Here is a 19,229-nt window from a genome sequence, read left to right as displayed (position 1 = left end):
ACTTTGAAATTAAATTGACAGGCATATCTATCACTGTCAAGGATCTTCTCGTTGGACAGACTATATAGTAGATAAAATATTGCTTTAACCACAAGGGTAGATTAAATGATACTTTAACAGCGAGGATAGGTTAAAAGTTTTATTTCTTCTCGCACGTTTTTTCATTGCTTCCATTTTTGAAAATGTTTGTATTCCTTTTCATAAGTTATTCGGGATTTAAATGGAAGTAGTTTGGATAAGGCGTTTGTCGCCTCAGCCTGAATATCTGTTGGTAATTTACTTATTTCGTTTTGAACAATTTCTGGCTCCAATTCAATCAGCAATCGACACGAAAGAGAATTAAAAAATATTGACTCAAAACTGACAACTAAAGAGACAGCTTTATTTATTTGTCAAATTACATAGAAACCAACGCCAACCCAGCACAATATTTTTTCTACTCGTAATAAATTCCTTGAAATAATAATTTCTGAATATTTTTAAAAACGTAAGTCGCTATGGAAAAAAATATTGTTTTATACACTACGATAAAATTGCATTATCGTAAAATATCATTTTATCGTCTTGTATAAAAAATAACTATTTTACAGCGGTAATTATTAATAATGATGAAGTAGCTTCTTGTATCTACTTTGGTGGCCTCTTACATTCGTTTTCGGCAACCGAAATTACCAGATGTTGACGAATAATATTGACTTAGGGCCTTGGTGATTGGCGTAACTAACTGTCAACGATAATTTATGACATTTTAGGTAGTTTTCGTTCTGATTTATTTGTTTTTTCTTAAGAAGAAAAGCAGTAGAACTTCAGACGATAGAAAAAGAATCTCTAATTCTATATTTACCAGAAAATTTTAATTTTAAACCGTCAAATTTATTTTTGTATCTTACAATGATGCCATATTTCACAGATATAACAGTTGATTACATTTTTTTAATTTTAATGTACAGTATGTCTCCGGATAGTCTTTACAAGAGGAAAAACTTTTTTGGTATTGACATTTTGAGAAAAAATCATACTTCATAAAAATTTTTGCTTGATTTAAAATGGTTAATCCCGTTTATAGGTACTTTTCCAAATTTCATTACCGTTTTAGAGAAAATAAAATTTAAAAAAAAACATGAAATTATTGTTGAATTTTAAAAATCCAAAGATATTTCTATGGTTAAGTATCGTGATATCGAAGTTATACTTGGATATCACGATATACGGAATTGTTGACCACATACGACACGGAGTATTGTAGCTAAACGATTAGATTTTTGCAAATTTTAAGTTTTGGGTTCCTAGAAGGATTATTAAAGCTACAATTTAAAAATATTTTTACAAGATAGAGAGTGTCCCAAATAAATAAAAAATATCAAAGTTGTATTTTTTTAAATGGTACACCCTGTATATTATTACATTTTTAGTTTCTACGATTAAAAAGTAAATTTGATTAAGGTTCACCACATTTTAGCCTTACAGTTTTTGAAATATTTAGGTTTTTGTCAAAATACAGTAATAATTTTAATGTTTCATTTCTGTAGGCGTATTTAAGTTTTTTAAACCAAACCAAAAACCAAATATTGTACTGAAATATTTCCATATACTAAATTTTGTGTCACGATAATAAAAATTATTCTACCTTATACAGAGAATCTAAAAATTTATTTTAAATAATTACTAGCTTTAAACGGTAATAACTTGTTTAATTTAAATGGAACACCCTGTATATTTTATGAAAATCAGACGCACAATTTAATTGTCTATCAAATGTGTATATGCCATTTTTTACCTATTTCGTCAAGTTTTCGTAAAAAATACCTTTTCTTATAATTTAGACCTCATTTATTAATATACCTTTGGAATATTGACATTTTAGATTATTTTTATAGATGTAACCCATTTTTAAAGAGTACAGATACTAATATTGTCACTATAGTTCATTTATTTTATTAAAAAAAACTGTTTAAATATTTGTTAAAGAAGACCAATTAATATGATTCAGTATTCAAACTACATTAATAATTGATTAATAATAATTGCTCCAAATACTAAAAAACTGAATTTTGTATGTATATTAGACAGCGTGGTGAAAGGTAACACCTTAAAAATGTTATTTAATTTTTGACGAATGTTTATTTATAACAGAGACGTTCATATTCATAACTTATTATTATATTGATTTCTGATTTAAATCCACATTTATTTATTAAGTAACACAATTAAGTATGTAATTAATTAATATTTGGGCGAAAATAATGGTGGTATATTTAATTAATCGTATACTCTTTTATAAAGATTTAAATAGTTTTCTTTTTGTATAAAAATGGGCTAGTAATATTATAATTTTATTAAAATATACAGGAGTATATTTTGAAGATTTGTTACTTAAAAAACTATCTAAAACGTCAATATTCCATAGGTATATTGATAAATGAGGTCTAAATTATAAGAAAATTCATTTTCTACGAAAACTGGAAGGGATAGGTAAAAATGGTGTAATACAGTTTGATAGACAATTAAATTGTCCATTTGATTCTCCTAAAATATACAGGGTGTTCCATTTAAGTAAAACAAGTTGTTGCTGTTTAAAGCTAGAAATTATTTAAAATAATTTTTTAGACACTCTGTATCAGGTAGTTTTATTTTTATTATTGCAACACAATAACTGATCAACAAATAAACTTTAGGAAATATTTAATATTAAAAACTTTAATACCCTTGGAGAAATGAAGCCTTAAAATTTTTGCTTCAATTTCACAAAATTGAAAATATTTCAAAAACGGTAAGGTTTAAGTGTGATAAACCTTAATCAAATTTACCTTTATTTTAATCTTAAAAACTAAAAATGTAATAATATACAGGGGGTTCCATTTAAAAAAATACAACTTTGATATTTTTTATTTATTTGGGACACTCTGTATCATGTAAAAATATTTTTAAATTGTAGCTCTAATGGTCCTTCAACGAACCCAAAACTTACAATTTGTAAAAATCTAATCGTTTAGCTACAATATTCCGTGTCGTATGTGGTGAACAACCCTGTATTTTCCTATAACTATTATCACCCTTTCTGTAGAATTGTACGGAAAATTTTAAAACAGCAAAAAATATGACGTTAATTAAACTTTTATCAATAAAAATCTATCAAAGAATGAAAACGAAATTATATTATCATAGAAACGGCTTTGGATCTATAAGACTTCAAAAAATTCAATCATAATTTCATATTTTTGTTTTTTAATTTTCTCTAAAACGGTATGGAAATTTGGGGAAATTAATCAAAAATGGGATTAACCATTCGTCCCATTTTTGATGCAGACTAGGTATTTTTTAGAACAAATAATTATAAAAATAACGTCAGTTATAGTTCCTCTACGTTTACTTATTTTTCTGAGATTCGGCAGCTATCAAATACGAACGCTATACATAATATCTAACTTATTAGAAAAAAGCTTTTAGCTTTACGAGCTGCAATATGAAACTGGGGTGTCATAAAACTTTGTTCCAAGAGTTTGAAGTGGCTCAAGTATTTCGAGATCGTTATCTTATGTTCCATAATGCAAGAAGTTGTTCGGTTCATGTAGAGAGAGAATTTTTGAGTTTAAAAGAACTAAAGTTTACATTACATGTACTATGAAAATCTTTAATTTACCATAAAATATTTTATATCGTATAAAACTTTTTACAGGTTTTTTTGTTTTTTGTTTGGTAGATTTTGCTTCAAAAATAGTAAGTATGAAAGTCAGTTGAATTAAATTCCTAACAGCATTAAATTGAACAGGGTAATCAAACTTTTAGCCACATAGACTAATACCAGAAAAAAAAATTGACGCCGGGAGGCACGTATAGCCGCCCATACTAAAATATGTTAATAAAAAGTTAGTAGGCAGCATAGACAAACTAACAAAAGCAAGACGCGTCAACGCTGTACTGCAGAACGGTAACAAGTTTGATAAGAGTTTATTACCACGCTTGCGTCAACTGGCCTTTTAGACGAGGACGGTTTACTTATGGATTGTGTATTTTGTAGTAGCCAGGGCCATGTAAGTGAAATATTAAAAATGGTTCCAGCAAAAGTTTCCCAGTTATGACGGATGATGGCGCTGATCGTCAAAATTTTTGGACAGGGATTTTGCTTACCGACAATACGACGTGAGCTACGACCGGACCAGGACCAATCAGAATGATCAGTCTTTCTTGGACATTTGCCGCGGAAGTGTGTGTTAATTTCTGTTGTGATAAGTGTGGTTGTGTTTGCAGTTTGATTTTTCGGTTTTGATATTATGTTAAAATTAATTTTGAAGTATTATATCACCTGTTTTTATGTAATAGTACTTTTTTGTACTTTTCTTAGTTCTATGATCTGATATGTTATGATTTGTTAATGTTTGTTTAACAATGTTATACCAAAGAGGTTATACTTAATATATCAATTTGCATAGCCTAACTTTTTTATCAATAAACTTTGTAGATTTTCAGATTATTTAATTCCTTTTGTTTCCGTTTGTAATTTTATTTTTAAGACATATTATGTGCTTGTTTCACATAATATGTTTTAAAAATAAAATTGCAAATAGCGAAAAAAAATAATTAAAATAAAAAAGTGTATTTTACAATTCCCCCCGACCCCGCACCCCTTTGGCTAACCTATAATGTCAGCTATGTCGAGAGATGGCGTTACGAAAATGGAACCGATTTATTACAAGGAACTTGGGCTTCTTTTTCGTTAGTATATTCTGTGGTAGTAGCCTTTTAGACAAGGATGTTTAATTAAAAAGCGTTTATTAAAATCAAATAAATTTATTTCCATCGGTAAAATAAACAATAATTTCTGGACATAACAGATATAAAAACAAAAGTTAAATAAACGAAAACGTATTTCTCTTATTAAAATAACAAAAAAGATGATAAAAAAACAGTTATGGTAAACGAAATAAAAGCATTATTCTTCAAAAGGTACAAAAAAATAATTATGTATATTATAATATTAATAATAGGAACAACAAGAAGCATCTTAAAAATATACAACTTTTTCAAATATAAAACAAAAATATAAACTTCACATTTTCACAAGAATTTGCAAAAAAATATTAACATTTCGAGTCTATTATAAAATATAAAGCACGAAAATTCAAATCATAAAAGATTAAAAAGATAAAGATTCTTATAACTTACAGTGAATTTGTAGGACCTTCGTTTTGTCTACGTTAGCGATGTAATCACAATAATATGTATAATCACAGTAATTATTATGTTCTTCATAAATGTAAAATGTATTAAATTATTTGTTTTCGTTTTGTACGCTAATAAAATAATAGTAATAACCAAACAAAACGCAAAATCAGGAATTCAACAGTTCGTTCAAGGATGGTTCAAGGCAAAAACGTTTTTCGTTTTATTTAGGTTAGGTTTGACGAGTGTGACTGCGCGATGATTTCTGACTCAACTGGCCAGCGCAAAAACAATAATTCGACTTCCTCAATCCTTTGAAAAGTCTTGCTTTTGTTAGTTTGTCTATGGTAGGCAGTTCTTTTAGTTTCAAAGTAAAGGAATTTTTCCAGTTTTTTTTTCTCAAAAACTGCAACTTTGACTGATTTTGATGTTATTACGAATTTTGTTGCAAATATTATTCCTAATCTTAAATTGAAAACCGCGTTTCGCTAGCTACTGTAATTTTGGAGTTATTTTTTTAATTTTAACCCCCTCCTATACCCCCTTACCAACCCCACACCCCCCACCAAAAACTAATGGCCAGATTCTCGTGTGCCACAGTATTTTTGTGCCAAATTTGGTTAAAATCGGTTTAGCGGTTTTTGAGTTATCGTGTTACAGACAGACGGACAGACAGACACCATGAAAATATTTTGTATTTAGGTCATTTACGACCCAAATAATTTATTCTGAGTGAAATTAAAAAAACTTTTTTTTTGCCGATCTTAATAGCCTACCTACCATACCTGTTGGTATGGTCGGCTAAAAATAGTTTTAAAGACATCACATTCGCCATTTCTCTCTAAAGATATTCTTTAATCAACCCTTATTGAACTCCATCGACCAAATTTGAATCGCTCTGTACATTATTTTCTGGAGAATATACATTTCCATTAACATTCAGAAAAAGAACAAAAAATTGCAACTTAATAGGCATCTAATTAAATATAAACAGATGGAGTTAGTCTCACAACATTCAAGTACAGGGTGAGTTAACGATAGAGTAAAGTCCATTATCTCTTTTGTTTCGAGGTTTACAAAAAAATATTAAATATAAAAGTTATAGAGATGGTTAAGATACACATTTTAAAATTATCATACAGTATACAGGGTGCTTCAATAAAGTGTGGCAAATATAACATACGTTTTTTTAAATGCAACACCCAATTTTTTATTTTATTTTTAGATTCTGCATAATATTCCATAACTTTTTTAAATATAATGTTATATACCTAAAATTAATAGTTTTTGTTATATTTAAATTTGTTTAAACAAATGTTAGATTGCAGTGGGTTAAAAAATTGTCAGTGATGGCATTGATTCTGAAGTTGGACAACTAAAATTTGGTAGGAGAATATTATAGAGATATAGAGAAAGACCTATGTAAAGATATTTTAGTTAGATGGGTGTTCGAAATATATTTAGGAATTTCAACTAGTTAAAATTAAGGAATTTCAATTTTTTTAAATGGTACACCCTATATATTATCATTTTTTCTGATAGATTTTACCAAACTCTTCAACTTTTATTAAGAATGTCATATACCTATTTTTATTAGTTTGCTATTTATTCCAATTTTTCCTATTTTTATCCATATTTCTAATACAATTGCGCTATAACATCATAGTTACCATGACAAAAAGTAATAATTATAACAATTTCATGTCTGTTAAGCAAGTTAAGAACAAAATTTGAATTTTAGTTTAATTTGTTGTAATAAGTATAAATGGTAGAGATAATAGTTACAGATTTTCCTGAAATGAATTAGTCAATGTGATTGAGATACACGGACAAGTTTAGAAAACCACATTTTTTGGATCAGTACTATATATTATGCAGTACTTTGCTAACTACTAAAATGTGGATGACACTTCTTATGGGAGAACTGGCAATGGTTGAAAACTTGACTACAAGCGATTTTCTAGGAATCTTCCTTACCGATAAATTATTGACAAGAGTGACAGATAAAACCTTGACGTTCTTTCAGTATTCCAGTTCATCTTTTTTTCTTTCTAAAGTGTGCGTTGAAAGGAGACAAAAACAATTTTTGGTGACCCATAATTTGTTATTCGCCATTTTGTTTCTTTTGTTTAGACGCTGCATTTTGCTTTGCAAATTTAATACATAAATTATTTAGGCAAATATAGGTTTTTAATAAAACTCCTCGGACTAACGTGTAGGTAAGTGTTGATAATTTTTTTTTCATCTTAACATGCTCATTGTCGTTCTCCTGATTTTAGGTGACAGAAAAGGATCATCAAATCAAATTGAATTTTATATTTTCCTTCCTATTTATCCTTCCTAAATATCAACGAGATGAGCCATCGGAAGAAAGGGACCATAGTACAAAACAGAAAGGTGACCTTTTTTCTTTCCACTTCGGATATTGAAATTATTATATACTGTAGTCGTGTTCGGCATTATGCTCTGAGAAATATAGATAAACAAAGAACAGCAGATATAAAGCATCCCAGAGGAAAAGAGAGGCAATACCTGTATGTACTCTCTCTGATATTTGTGAAAGTTACAGCAAAATATTGTTGTAAATGTCATCTTTTTGATAGACCTGAAAACTTCGAGCAAAAAGATGACACTTTCAACAATACCCTGACAGATATCAGAGACGATATAGGTTTTTCCTCTCTTCCCCTGGAATACTTTTAATTTATTATTCTTTCTTTATCTAGATTTCTCAGAGCACTATGAACGAACTCAGCTTGTATGTTTGAAATATTCGTTCAGTTGGCTTAAAAATGATGATCGATGACATTTCCCATATAATTTTACTTTCAAAATTATGATATATCTGTTATTTCTAAGCCATCTATGACGCCATTTTTTTCAGTTTTCTTATAATTAATTTTGTCTCTTGATCTACTTGTAACATTATTCTTTTAATTTTATTAATTTATTGCGGTGAAATTAATTTCTGTTGTATATTTGATATTGATATTAAACATATTTTTAAAAAATGGTGTATTTTTTGTGTTTTTGTGTATGTCATAATTATAAATAAATGAAGAAATAAATTTTTTAATTTTTTTTAAACTTCCCGCCATGCGCGACAATTTAGTCCGTAGTTTCTACAAGCGAAATTGGGGGCGCTAGTAGCAGTAGACTTGTCAACAGTGTCAAATTTAAACGTCAATTTCACTTTCCAATATTTAGCAAGGCGCTCGCACTTCTTCTTGTGTATGTGTTTTGTGCGAGTAGCGGAGTGGTAGGCTTTTGAAAAAGTGGACAGTCGGGGTTTGTTGATTTCGGCCCAGAGAAGACATTGCTTGTCAAGATATGGTCAAGATTACATTAATATAATACCTACTATGATTGTTATAATCTTCGTAATCAATGTAAATCTTTTTAATCAATGTCAAAAAAAGATATAATATAATACTACGTAAGTTAGTAAGAAATTTGCGTTAAGAAATCTTAGATTATGTTTATTTCCATTTTTCTAGCTAATTCTTAAAATATGCACCATATCTTCTGAAATAATATGAAATCTGATGCCTTGCTATTTTTGTCAAGCCCAGCTGTGACTCTCACTCCCTTTTACAAGAAATCTGATACATTTTGACCATAACTCAACACAAAAATTTAAAAAAGGAAAACATTCTTGTTAACTGCCATTCCTTCAGCTAGAAATCATAAAATGCGCTTCTAAAATCTATTTTCGGTATTAGGAGGCATTAAAGTCATTGCTACTTTAATTCTACGAAGAATGTCACAAAGATACATCAGACGCACTTGTATAATAATCAATATGTCGTTTCTTTTTTTCTTGTAAAAATGTAACTATTTGAATAAAAATCTAACTAATCTCTAAAAAAAAAAAGTGCGAGTCGAACTTCCGTAGCATTCATTATCTATACATCATTAGATACTACAGGGTTGTTCACCACATACGACACGGAGTATTGTAGCTAAACGATTATATTTTTACAAATTTCAAGTTTTGGGTTCGATGTAGGACTATTAGAGGTACAATTTAAAAATAATTTTACAAGATACAGTATCCCAAATAAGTAAAAAGTATCAAAGTTGTATTTTTTTAAATGGAACACCCTGTATATTATTACATTTTTAGTTTCTACGATTAAAATAAAGGTAAATTTGATTAAGGTTTATTATACTTAAACCTTACCGTTTTTGAAATATTTTCAATTTTGTGAAATTGCAGTAAAATTTTTAAGGCTTCATTTCTCCAAGGGTATCAAAGTTTTTAATACTAAATATTTACTGAAGTTTATTTATTGATCAGTTATTGTGTTGCAATAATAAAAATAATACTACCTTATACAGAGTGTCTAAAAATTTATTTTAAATAATTTCTAGCTTTAAACGCCAATAACTTCTTTAATTTAAATGGAATGCCCTGTATATTTTAGGAGAATCAGATGCACAATTTAATTGTCTATCAAATTGTATTATACCATTTTTTTACCTATCCCTACAAGTTTTCGTAGAAAATGCATTTTCTTATAATTTAGACCTCATTTAATATACCCATGGAATATTGACATTTGAGATTGTTTTTAAAGCAACAAATGTACAAAATGTACAGGCTAGTAATATTATTATCGTTTTTAGCAAAACGATAATATTACTAGCCCATTTGTATGCAAAAAGAAAACTAATTAAATCTTTATAAAAGAGTATACCATTAATTAAATATAACACCATTATTTCCGCACATATACTAATTAATTACATACTTAATTGTGTTCGTTAATAAATTATTCTAAATAAATGTGGATTTGAGTCAGAAATCGATATAATAATAAGTTATCACAATTAAAGTCTCTGTTGTTATAAATAAGCATTTATTAAAAAATGAAATATCATTTTTAAGGTGTTACTTTTTATCACACTTTCTAATACCCATACAAAATTCAGTTTTTTAGTATTTGGAGCAATTATTATTAATCAACGCAAACAGTAAGTTCATGTAGTTTGAATACTGGAATCATATTAATTGGTCCTCTTTAACAAATATTTAAACAGTTTTTTTTATTTTTTTAATGAAATAAACGAATTATATCGACAATATTAGTATCTGTACTCTTTAAAAAGTTGGTACATCTTTAAAAACAATCTCAAATGTCAATATTCCGTGGGTATATTGATAAATGAGGTCTAAATTATAAGAAAATGCATTTTCTACGAAAACTTGAAGGGATAGGTAAAAAATGATATAACACAATTTGATAGACAATTAAATTGTGCATCTGATTCTCCTAAAATATACAGGCGTTCTATTTAAATTAAACAAGTTATTGCCGTTTGAAGCTAATAATTATTTAAAATAAATTTTTAGACACTCTGTATAAGGTAGTATTATTTTTATTATTGCAACACAATAACTGATCAATAAATAAACTTCAGTAAATATTTAGTATTAAAAACTTTGATACCCTTGGAGAAATGAAGCCTTAAAATTTTTACTGCAATTTCACAAAATTGAAAATATTTAAAAAACGGTAAGGTTTAAATATCACAAACCTTAATCAAATTTACCTCTATTTTAATCGTAGAAACTAAAAATGTAATAATATACAGGGTGTTCCATTTAAAAAAATACAACTTAGATATTTTTTACTTATTTGGGACACTCTGTATCATGTAAAATTATTATTAAATTGTACCTCTAATAGTCCTTCATCGAACCCAAAACTTACAATTTGTAAAGATCTCATCGTTTAGCTACAATACTCCGTGTCGTATGTGGTGAACAACCCTGTATATTATTATAAACTTTTTTTCCGATTTAACAGAAATTTTGAATGCGCGTATAAGTAATTTAAAAAAATGAAGAAACACATTACTAAAAATTGTATTAATCATTAATAAATATGTAGAAAGTACAAATAAATATGTAAAAATTAAAAAACAAAACGATTAAAAAAAAGTCGCCTTGACTAGGATTCGAACCTGCCTTACTACGACTCCAACGTCATAGCAGCGTAAAGTTCTAATGCTTTAACCACGCGGCCACCGAGGATTTGAAAGATTCTATGTAAAATTCTTACTTAAAAGATAATGTTTAATGAAAGTACTTTTTTACTTATAAACATTTATTTAATTCTGTTTTTAGTATTTGTTCTTATAGCGGCAACATTAACTTAGTAGGTTAGTAGGGGTTCCCGTTTTTACCCTTTGGTTACAGAACCCTAAAAAAGTACTAGTGTGGTAGTAGAGTCAATGTTGTGACTATTAGCAAAAATATTCATAGAATTTTACAAATCTCATTCAGTTCTAATTTTCAAAAACTTTCCAAAATAATTTTGATGTTTCAAGGTAAAGAAATTATGTTACAACATACCACAAACTAGTTTTGTTATGAATCCAAATTACTGTAGTTAATAACACTAGCTAAACAGAATGCTTGCAAAGGAACGTTGTGACTTCTTTTGATATGAAAGAATAAAAGGGGAACAATTTGAAATCTACAGGATGTTGCCTTATAGATCATACTTGAAATTAAATAATTATTGTTACGTTAGAGATTGTAATTGTCTAAACAATTATAATGGTCAGAATGAAATTACGAAAGCAAATATTGTACAATTTTTGATAATACAATATGATATAATATGTAACAAATTAATATTGGTGACATTTTTTGATATGATCTTGACTTAAATGCCAGTAGTATAAAAAAATACAGTTAAAAAAAAATTCATGAAATTTCCAACGTTTTTTGGAAAGTTTTAAATAGTTTTCCTGCATAAAAAAAAATAAATATTAAAATGATTCTTAAATGGTAACTAGTTTCAAAATCTTTTTTTAGTAAAATTTATAAATGTGCCTTTACAAAACACTTTTTTATATTTAATTACTCTATAACAAACACTTTAGATGTTACCATAAAGAAAGAGACTATAAAGTCAGTATAAACATCCCATCCAATAAACCAAGTTGTTAAGGGATATGCAATAACACTTCTTTGAGCTTTTTTCATCAAAATCTCTTTGTTGTTCAGAGATAAATAAAAAAATCGCCTTAGGGTAAAAGCTATAATAATAAACAGAAGAAATTAAAAAAAAACTTTAAAATATATTGATTGAACACTGACATGTATTAAATTGAAATGAGATGATTTAAATTTTTAGATTTAATTTATATACCAGGTGCGTCTCGAAAGTGGTTCATCCCTATATTTTTTCAGATAAAAAAAACGAGATTTATTATATTAATATATATTATTACATAGATCAGGGTTGGTTGGGCATATTCAATTGTTTTTATTCGGTAGAAAATGACACTGTGAATAGAGTGACATATCATATGTCAACTTTTGACATTTTCGCTTAAAAAATCATGTTTTATATTTCAATCTAGAGTCTAGAGCGTCATGGCTGTGTTAAAAACACTAATTTATAATCCAGGAGCCTTGGAAAAATAGATTTGATCGTGTAATGTGATCGTTGTCTTGTCTTGTTAATATCTCATTTTTTTCAAATGGAACAAAGTTGTCTCATTAGCATATTTGGAAAAGGCATTTCTTTACAAATAATTCGATACATATGATATGTCATGCTATACAAAATGTCATTTTGAATCAAATAAAGTAAAAAAATACCGAGAGTGTCATTTAAAAATCAAAATTTGTCGTCAATTCCGGTGAAACAGGAAGTGACCGAAAACAATTATAACTAACATATACTAACATACTAAATCTCGTTGTTTTATCTGAAAAAATAAAAAAGTTATAGGAGATGGGCCACTTTTCAGACGCATCCGGTATATCAAATGGCGTTCGCAGGTTTAAGAAAATATTTTTTTTTAAATAAAAAGTAATTTATTTCCTGGTCCTAAACTTGCAAACGCCCTTTGAAAAACTTTTAAAATTTCAAAAAAAATAATAAGATCAGTTAAAAAAAACATTAAAATTATAGCATTTTTTGAAAAATGTTGGGTGTTGTATTTTTAAAATGTTAATTTTATAATTATTATTCGTGATTTTTTTCATCGGTAGAGAATGACAAGTTTTTACACTTAGAAAAATATATTACTAATCAACTAACTTACCACATAAAACTAAAACACAACACAACAAAACCATAAGAAAAACATCAAAAACACCGCACCACACCATTTCGAAAAAAAAATGTCTCCAATCACAGAAACTTAACGTCTTTTTTTCCCAATTTATTTTAAAGCCACCAACACAAAAACAGAATTTCCCGAATTCTTACACACGAAAAAAGCGCCGTTTTGATGTCAAAAACACGGAAAATAGTTTAAAATTAGGAAATTGTCCGAAAATATCATCACTAACGCGCGACGAAATCTAAGAAAAGCGTTTTCTTCTTCGCGAAACGACGATGCCTACGTTCCAAGGTACTTCTTGTATAATTTTGTGCCTGTCTAGTACTAGAAATAATAATATGTACTTCGGTTGTGGAGGACTAGAGTGGTAATAATAACAGAAATGGTCTCGCCGAGTGTATCTTTCGGTCTGTTTATGTTACAGAATGAAACGGAAACAGAGACCCATGCGGTACTACTTCTCCGAGAGTTTGAAGCTAATGGACCGATACGGAAAATGACCTGACCCTTGGCGACTTAAGGGTACTTCCAAAAATCGTATAGATAAAAAAAACTGTAAAGCCCTTGAGGGTTCTGAAACTATACCGGGTGTTCCAATGAAGTAACTCTTTTACATACGTATAACACAGTAGAAGGAAATGTTTCAAAACATATCAACATAACAAAATGATACAAACTTAAAAGTTTGAATAATACCGGGTGTGCTTCTCGAAAGTGGCTCACCCCTATAACTTTTTTATTTCTTCAGATTTTTTATTTCTTACGATATTTGGTATGTTAGTATATGACATAAATTAGGATTGATTGACCTATTCAATTTTTTTTGCTCATTTCCTGTTTCACCGGAAATGACTACGACTTTTGATTTTTAAATGGCACCCTCGGTATTTTATTACTTTATTCGATAGAAAATGACACTCTGAGTAGAATGACATATATCATATGTCAACTTTTGACATTTTTGCTTATAAAAAAAAATTAATTTAGTGTGCCATGGCTGTGTTAAAAACACGAATTTTTAGTCAAGGAGCTTTGGAAAATTAGATTTGATCGTCTAATGTTTTTCGTGTCTTGTCCTGGACGGTTAAAAGATCCCAAATCGTATTTTTAATCATATCTCAATTTTTTCAAATGGAACAAGGGTGTATCATTAGCATATTTGGAAAAAGCATTTTTTTACGAATAATTTGGTACCATACACTTGGTATTTCGCGTCAAATTGTCGTTATGAACCGCATCTTTCAATTTCAAATAAACCATATTGGAAAATGTCAAAAGTTGACATATTATATGTCATTCTATTCAGAGTGTAATTTTCTATTGAATAAAGTAGCTGTCTAAATTAGTAGCTGTCAAATTTATGTCACATACTAACATACAAAATCTCGTTTTTTTATCTGAAAAAAAAAGTTGTAGGGTTGAGCCACTTTTGAGACGCACCCGGTATAGATTTTCTAATCATATACAGGGTGGTGTTAAGACTAACGGTATAAACCATATAAACGTATCGTCTTAAAATGCTTCGTTTCGGAGATACAGAGGGTGTAGAAATTTCATTTTTATTTGTTTTTTTTTCTAAATAATAGGAACTCATTGCAATTCATTAGAGCAATATATGATTTTATATTATGTTTGTAAATAATAAATTCAAAAAGTCATATTTCTAATATTTAATCAAGATTTAAAAAAATCAAAAAAAGGTTTACCAAAAGGACTGGCAGGTAATAAAAGTAATGACAGACTAGCCATTTAACTAAAAACGCCCCAGGACAGGCGCCAAGATTTTTTTATTAGCATCAATCTGACGTCTAAAAATAAAATAGAACAAGGGTAAAATGTCATAAAGACAAAAACTGTACTACCTGTAACCGGAAAAAGTCAACGTCTGTATATTTAAAAAGGGCACAGAAATGGTACTTATTTTTCTATGCTAATCTCAAATATCTCGTGCCGCAGACGACAAAAGTAAAGTACCTGTAAAGAGGTATCATGGGAGTACACAAAAACGATTTTAGAGATTTAAGCAAACAGTAGAACCAAGAAAATAAGTAATTTGTTATAAGAAGATCTGTAATAAAGTAGAGATTATACAGGGTGGCCATCGAAAGCGTTCCGCAAGGCAAAACGGCCAGGGTATTTTTTTTTTTTTTTAAAATTCAAAAACACGTCAATTTTGTTTGTGAGGGGGACAACTTTTGCCCCAAAATGATTGCAAAATCTTCAACCCTCTAAGCGGGGGTGGCATCCCCCAACTTTTTTCAAATGGGAAGGGGGTCAAGTGGCGCCGCAATGAAAAGGGCTTTTTATTCTCTATACTTTCCCGCTTCGTCTTTGAAAATCGGTCGAGTCATTGAGAAAATATGAAGGATTAAAATTTAAAAAGTTTATTTAAATTTTTATCAGAGTAAATGATAAGGATAAATTCCTTCGACCAATTTGCTGTTTTTTTCTTATTATTTCCAGATGTTTACGCATTTTTTCACTTGTTGCTAGATAGCTGTTCTGTGACCTGTGCGTTGAAGTTCTTCTCAATATCGTTAAACTGACCCACAATAGAATTTCCAAAAATACCAGTACACACGTTTAATTTCTGAGGGTTTTGCGAAAAACCCTGAGGTTGTCCTCAACCCATTACCGACAATTGTGCCGATTAATTACACCGTTCAAAAAGAAAGTACACTCATCCGAAAAACACACATTAAATAGGAAATTATTATCATTCGCTACTCGTTCACTCATAGTTTCACAAAATTGCAAGCGACGATCAAAATCGTCTTCGTTGAGTTCTTGTACCAACTGAATTTTGTACGGGTGGAACTTGTGTTTTTTTAATATCTTTTGGACACTTGTACGAGTCATGCCGACCTCATTGGCTAATTTTCTTGTACTCAGCGTACTATCCATGGCAACTTGGCCCAATACGAATACCTCCATAGCTTCATTTACTACAGGATTTTTCCCCTGCCTCCTTTTATTCATAACGAAACCAGTTTCGCGAAATTTTGCTACTAACTAGCGAACAATTTTGCCATAAAGGTGTTTGTCAGGATGGCATTCATTGAATATCTGCACAACCCAATACATTACATAATAATTACATAATTAATTATTTTTAAAATAAAGTTCGATTATTTCCACTTTTTATGCAAATGAGTATACCATAATTGTTAAACAGTTTAACGATATTGAGAAGAACTTCTACGCGCAAGTCACAGAACAGCTATCTAGCAACTACCGCACCTGGGGCCTGTAACACAAGCCCTACAAGTGCTACTCTTGTACGCTTTTGGATAGAGACTTGTAAAGTTTCGTAACACACGGCTTTCGTAACACAAGCAACTTGTATAGTCTCTCCAACGAGAAGATCCTTGACAGTGATAGATGTGTCTGTCATTTTAATTTCAAAGTAGTTATTTTATTTTACAAAGAAATAAGTTGGTACTGGAACGCATAGCAGGAAATTATTATATTTAAAATTTGACTGACAAGTGATTACTTCAAAATATTGTGAAAAAAACTGTATAAAACTGAAAAAATGTAATCGAGTTATTTAATTTAATAAAAAACGGTATGTGTTAATACAAAACAAAAAAGAACAAGACACCACATACCAAAAAATATAAAAAAGAACTATTTCTTACTTTCAAGCTTTATGAAACTTCCCGCATTTATGATTATATTTATCACTATAACTTATGTATACATACAAATTTGTAATATTCAGCAGGAATAAATAAAACAACATAAATAAAACAAACTATTTTATTATTAATAACACTTACCAAATTTTATAGGTACCTTAAAGGTTGATTAATTAACTTTAATCTTAATTTTTTAAACCAGTACCTTTGGCATTATTTTTCTTGTGCAGTACTAAATCCGTTATTTACGTATCGTGTGATGTCGATATTTTACAGCTACCTACTCCAGTTTTTAGTATGTGTTTAGTATGGTCCTTTTACCATATTCGAGATGCACTTATCTACGACGAGATGGTATACGAACTTTAATGATGGTAACTTTATTGGTGTATAAGAGTTCAGCGAGTATTATCCATAAATTGTGCTCTGGATCTACAGTTAATTTTCACTCGATTTTTCCTCCACTTGATTTCAAAAGACACAAAACACACGTAATAACAGGAATCAAAATGCATCATCTTCCAAAACGCAGGGTATTTGACAAAACTGACAAAAGTTGACACAAACTTATAACCTCTAATTTAGCAAGACTTTGACAAGCGTCAAAAATTTAAAGGCGAGTTCATACGCATCGGCGTCCGTTTGTCGTTCATCGTTCCGTCAAACCAATAAAATTGAAATACGATCTGTCATTTTTGAAATAAACCAATAAAACTGGTTAAAAACAACAAGAGACGACGCATGACGGATTTATATTTAAACCCATCCATAGTTAACTTAAAAATTATTGGAAACTTTTTTTAGTAAAATAAATATATTGGTATGGGACGTCATCTGCTTTTCTTCTGTCATCGTCTGTCGAAATCTTACCTGAGAAAAAGAACAGTTACGGAAAATATTTTACAATTGTAGTTCTGTTCTGTAACTCAAAGATAACACTTGTAAGTTTATGTTAGGCATTCCATTGCAATTGTAGGAAAATGTTAACCATGCTTAAAAGGTGGGTACAAAATCCTACAAGAATCAGTTTAGAAGAAGTCGTTGCTTTATTCACACGTCTCGCGCAATGTGGTCAAGTTCAAGTGATGACGAAAATGAACCTCGTTTGCTATATCGATTCAGAGAGAGAACTGACTTTGCATTCCTTTCCGATAAAGAATTTGAGGAGCGATTTCGACTAAGTAGAGCGCAATGCCAGGATCTCGTAGAAGACCTCTTCCCGGCGCTACAAAAACACCAGTAATTACAAAAACAGCAGTAATCGGTGGTATGGGCTGCAGCCTCTACAGAAAATGTTGATTGCACTACACTGGTCAGGCAATGGGGGACAAATTTTTCGCATTATCCAATTTTAACTCAAATAGGAGATACAAAAAAAGAATACATATCTATTTTTCTAGATACCAACAAATACTCCGTTCTTCAGCGATAAATGAAAAAGAATCAAATGGCCAAGCTTTCACTATACTATAGTCATAGTATATGTATGTGCAAGCTATTAGGAGCCTAATTGATTATGAATTAGTAGGTATTTTTTTGCAAAACACTCTATGATTATAACATACAACAGATACGCGATTAGACGCTTTCTATTTTTGTAATTTTGAGAATCTGTTTTAATCCAAAATACAACATAAAACACTTACCACTGCACTCTTCTTTAGATTTTGCCAAAGGGTATCTCTTGCATATGTCCTTGCATATGCTTTGAGCAAGAGAAGCTACCTCTTTCCATTGCTTCACCTTGTCTTCTTTTCGAAGAGTATCCGAGAATGCCCCAAAAGAACCTCTTTATTTTCTTTAATTTGCATAAGCCATTGCATTTTTCTAGCAAACACCACTTATTTCGAAGACATTTTTACCAAAATTAATTTTAGAACGAACTTGTCTTAACAAGTCTTTTATCCCCATCCGCAATAATACACAAACGAACGTTTACCGATCTAGAGCGTCTGTCCTACAACTCTTGTGCACTTTAGCTACACTTGTTAGAAATATTCGCCGTTATTACAAGTCATTTTGAGAACTTTGTGTTACAGAAATTAACAGGAATTGTAGCTACAAGTGAATCTTCAACAAGTTCTACACTTGTTACAGTTGTAGATTTTGTGTTACAGGCCCCTGATCGTTCAACCTTGTGGCAAGTGAAGAAATGCGTAAACATCTAGAAATAATAAGAAAAAACAGCAAATTGGTCGAAGGAATTTATCCTTATCATTTACTCTGATAAATGTTTAAATAAACTTTTCAAATTTCAATCCTTCATATTTTCTCAATGACTAGACCGATTTCAAAAACGAAACGGGAAAGTATAGAGAATAGAATGCCCTTTTCATT

At 29.6% G+C, this 19,229-nt stretch overlaps 1 protein-coding gene across 1 annotated transcript in view; it reads right to left on the bottom strand.

The window, feature by feature from the left end:
- Positions 1 to 18,803, bottom strand: part of LOC115890371 (dual specificity protein kinase splB-like) — a 30,597-nt gene extending 11,794 nt beyond the window's left edge. Inside the window, exons 1-2 of the mRNA XM_030910576.1 lie at positions 18,755 to 18,803; positions 18,539 to 18,679 (exon numbers count right to left, since the gene is read on the bottom strand). Of these exons, the coding sequence (XP_030766436.1) occupies positions 18,539 to 18,679; positions 18,755 to 18,803 (190 nt within the window). The remainder of the gene's footprint in view (positions 1 to 18,538; positions 18,680 to 18,754) is intronic.
- Positions 18,804 to 19,229: the final 426 nt, after the last annotated feature.

Source organism: Sitophilus oryzae, unplaced genomic scaffold (genome assembly GCF_002938485.1).
Source record: "Sitophilus oryzae breed Bouriz unplaced genomic scaffold, Soryzae_2.0 scaffold_863_pilon_pilon, whole genome shotgun sequence".
Taxonomy (NCBI): domain Eukaryota; kingdom Metazoa; phylum Arthropoda; class Insecta; order Coleoptera; family Curculionidae; genus Sitophilus; species Sitophilus oryzae.
Note: the sequence above shows the minus strand (reverse complement) of the source record. Positions and strands in the feature narration are given on the sequence as shown.